General features: G+C 30.5%; 1 protein-coding gene across 1 annotated transcript in view; it reads left to right on the forward strand.

Moving 5' to 3' along the window:
* The first annotated feature begins 2,049 nt into the window (after window positions 1-2,049).
* The window catches only part of LOC106458200, a 25,612-nt gene continuing 23,458 nt past the window's right edge, over window positions 2,050-4,203 (forward strand). Inside the window, exon 1 of the mRNA XM_013917676.2 lies at window positions 2,050-2,267. Coding sequence (XP_013773130.2) covers window positions 2,262-2,267 — 6 coding nt within the window. The 5' untranslated portion in view covers window positions 2,050-2,261. The remainder of the gene's footprint in view (window positions 2,268-4,203) is intronic.

Below are 4,203 nucleotides of genomic sequence, written 5' to 3' on the forward strand. Positions count from 1 at the left end.
TGACTTCAAGTTTTACCATGAAACTACATTCGTTTATCCTAATTAGCTCAAGTTCGTAATATTATACATCTATTTATAATTATGTTTTATTGCCTTTTGAACGGTATTTAACTAATATCCGCACCATTATAACTTAATATAAGTTCTAAATCACTCGTTGAACGTGCAGCTCACGTTACGCTGTCGAATTACATTACCCACGAGCTGCTCACGTACGTGCCTCGTGAACCACTTTAATTATATTATTATTATTACTTATTTTACCTAACCTAGTCTTGAATAACTTAAAAAGATTCATTTACGCTTATAATAACAAATAAAGACTAATTATGAACAACAAAAATAAAGTATACTTATTCAATCTTCTTTTTTCTTGCCCTCGATTGCACTTAACAATTTTTATTTAATTAAATAATTCACCAAAGAATATAGACTAATAACATGCAAAAAGTAGACAAATTCATTTACCTCTCAAAATTTTCCTGGCTTTCTAACTATGCAACAAGAGCCATTAAAAATTCATCCAAGCTAATTGTTACCTTTCCCACAGGAACAATGTTGCTACTCTGAGCAGAGATAAGCCTGATTTTTTATAGTAGTTATAGTAAAGCATTTAAAAATTTGTATTTAAGTAAATAATACACCAAAGAATATAGACTAATAACATGCAAAAAGTAGACAAATTCATTTACCTCTCAAACTTTTCTTGGCTTTTTAACTATGCAACAAGAGCCATTACAAATTCATCCAAGCTAATCATTACCTTTCCCACAGGAACAATGTTGCTGCTCTGAGTGAAATTGATGATTTCTGTTCAGAACACGACGTTATACAATATGCCATTTGATAGATGAAATCCTTGACTTTCTGTTTGTTATAGATAATATATAAGGAAACGTAAGAGAGAACTATCAATGAATTGTGAAAGAGAGGATATGACAGGTGGGTGTGGTAGGAGGGGTCTGATTTTCTATTTGATAGCTCTGTAACCAAACAAAATTGAAGGCTATAAATATTATGGTTTGTTTGAGCAATAACAATTTTATAGAGAGTATTTTCTGTTTAATTTCGTACATTTTCGAGGAGTGATGGATAAAATAGGAATGACAACAGGCTAAGACAAAATGTGTCACGTGGGTCACACTAGTGGAAATTCAGGATTTTTTTTATATATTTCCTTGTAGAATTAAGAACTTAAAACTTGTATACTATTAAAATATGGATTACTAAATAAGATTTTATGCTATTCTAATTGGTATAATATAAAAAAAAAGTAGTTTAATAAAATTTTGAATATAAGACACTAAAACCTTGTGTCATGCTCAGTAAAGGGTACCTGGAGTGAGAGGGTTAAAGGGTGTCTAGGGCAATGAGGTATCCTGCTGAGAAGATTGATTTTTTCTGGATCCTCATTTGATGTAATTTCCTATGAGACTGGTCCACTTCACTGTTCCTCCATGAATCCATGAGACTGGTCCACTTCACTGTTCCTCCATGAATCCAGTTCATTGTGGTTCTGGATTCTATTTCAACTCTGCCTGATCACATATTTCATTTAGGTTATAGTCTATGTTGTAACATTTCTACCTAAAAAAGAGTAGCCCAAGAGTTGGTGGAGGGTGGTGATTATTAGCTGCCTTCCCTCTAGTCTTTCACTGCTAAATTAGACACGGCTAATATAGATAGCCCTCATGTAGCTTTGCGCAAAATTCAAACAAACATTCCTACTTAAAAGCCCATTTTTGGAGAACCCAGTAGTTCTATGACTCTCTCCATTTCCTTCCTATATCTTAATGTTAGTATTTTTTTAATATATATATTTCGTGGGCTAGTCTGCATATATTGAATTTTACATCTTTACAATTAAAATGAATTACATACCCATCTATCTTTCACAACTGGGGGATATGTGTTTTTTTTATCATCGCTGCAATTAAGAAATTAGGTTATGTTAACATGAAAACAATTCAACGAGGAAAATATTTCAGGGGTAAAAACTTTAATTCTAAGCTATTAAAAATTATGTTACTAAATTATTTTTATGCTCTACATTTTAGAAATCTAATGAAGAATTGGTAGAAAAACAAGCTGAAATTGAGTTTACAAAACTGCAGCAAACTGACATTAATCGCCGTGGAAACTCTTTATTTGCTGAAGTGGAGGACAAACGGAAATCTTTAGAAAGAGAGTTGATCTCGTTAAGACTGAAAAATCAAAGCACTGAAGAAAAATATCTAATTAATCTAAAACAACTTCAGAAGATGAAGGTATTTTGAATTCTTTGTTTTATAACAATTATTTCATATGAGAAATATGGGTTAAGTTAATATTAATGTTGCGTATCTGTCTTGCTATGGGCAGGGATTGTAATAGCTCCCTTTTTTGCTCTTGTCTTTTCAGTGCATGATCAATAGTATTCTCTTCTTTTGATTTGTTGGAGAGAACATTACATTTCTTGCACATTACTTGTGTTCTTGTGCATTTGCTTAGACATCTGATTTAACCTCAGCTGCTTATGTATTTTTATAGATTTTGAGTCTAATCAGGTTTAGGTACTTTCTCCAAGACTCATCCTTTCTTGCTTTATGTTCTAATTGCATATTTCCTTTGTTAGTTAGCCATCTGTTGGACTGCATTGCATAGCAGTTGTTGTGAACCTGTACCTGAAGTTGGTGTTCATGTCCTTTATTTATATAAGTTTCCAGGCAGGTAATGTATTTGATGATGTTCCAGTTACCTTTCTTCAAGCTGAGTGGTGTATTAAAATGATAGGTTCTACAGATATTGGACAACTTCCTCAGCTGGGGTTAATTCAAAACATATATTCATCTTTATGTCAGTTCTTTATCTTTCCTACTCTTGGTTAAATTGTACATTATGTTTGCTTTTTTTCATTGTTTATTTTTTCCAAACATTTGTGTGTGTATTTAAATATAGTGAGTTCAGAATTTTGTAATGCAGGGACAAAACTATTTAACTTGTACAAAAATGTAGTATTAACAGTTTAAAAAGTTCTTTACCTGGTAGTTTAGAATCCATTCATCACTCTCTCTGTCCCTCACTTGATTGGCAGATTTGTCTTATTCTTAAAAAGATTTTAACCCTGCCAATATGGGCTGAGTTGGATCCACCCAGCTCGTAACTGCGAAAGTATCCATGAGAGTAATTATACTATAATTTTTTATAATGTATGAATATCGTTACAATATTTTGCTGATTATTGGTAAACATTACAAGGCTTTCATGCACAAAATTTGAGGCTTTTAAATTAAGTACTAAGATTTTTTTTATTAAAGATTTGCTCATGAATTTTTCTTTCAGAATGCTTACTATCCAACGTGCAAAGTAATTTTGATTTTAAGATTAAAAATACTTTTCTTTATCTAAAAATTGTAATCTCTATATATCCTTCTAGGTAATCATCAAGCGTTATTTTGAATAAAACTTTATATTTAATCTGTTATTTTATCATTGCTAGCTCTATATAGTGTTGGTCAATTTGACTGACCTCATAACCATCATTAAAATTAGGAAATAAATATAAATTACCTTTTTTTTGTTGTTTTAGAATAACTGCAAATTATAACAGGAAATCACAAATGTTTATTCTAAATAGCTTAAATCTCATAACAGTATACATCCATTTATATTTATTAATTTTTGTTTTATTGACCTTTGAACTGTGTCTGACTAAAAATACCCAACACAAGTTGAAAATTACATGGAGCACATGTAGCTCACGTTACCTTATGGAATAGTATAACACACAAGCTGCTGGCGTGTATACCCCATGAATATTTTTATTATTTTTCTTTCATTATCTTAACATGTAAATTTCTATTTTTTACATTTTAGTTACTTTTATAATAATAAATAGTGAAAACATGAAAAATAAAAAACCTCATAATTAAATATAAAACATTTTTATTTTCAGCAAAGCTTTATATTATATCTGTTATTTTCTTTACTGTAATATTATACTTGATTCTCCAGGTTGTAGGTAAGTAATCAAAGTATAATGAAAATAAAGGTTGCAAATGCAAAATAAAATGTATAGTATTGTTCACAAAATTTAAAGTCTTTATGGTTAGAGTTTACACTTCTCACATTTCACACTTATTTTCTGTAATTATTTTATTGCCAGCAGATGGCTTAGAAACTAGAAGAAACAAAATGAACAGTACTGTCTGTCTTTTTCAGTAC

Source organism: Limulus polyphemus, unplaced genomic scaffold, assembly GCF_000517525.1.
Source record: "Limulus polyphemus unplaced genomic scaffold, Limulus_polyphemus-2.1.2 Scaffold428, whole genome shotgun sequence".
Lineage (NCBI taxonomy): Eukaryota > Metazoa > Arthropoda > Merostomata > Xiphosura > Limulidae > Limulus > Limulus polyphemus.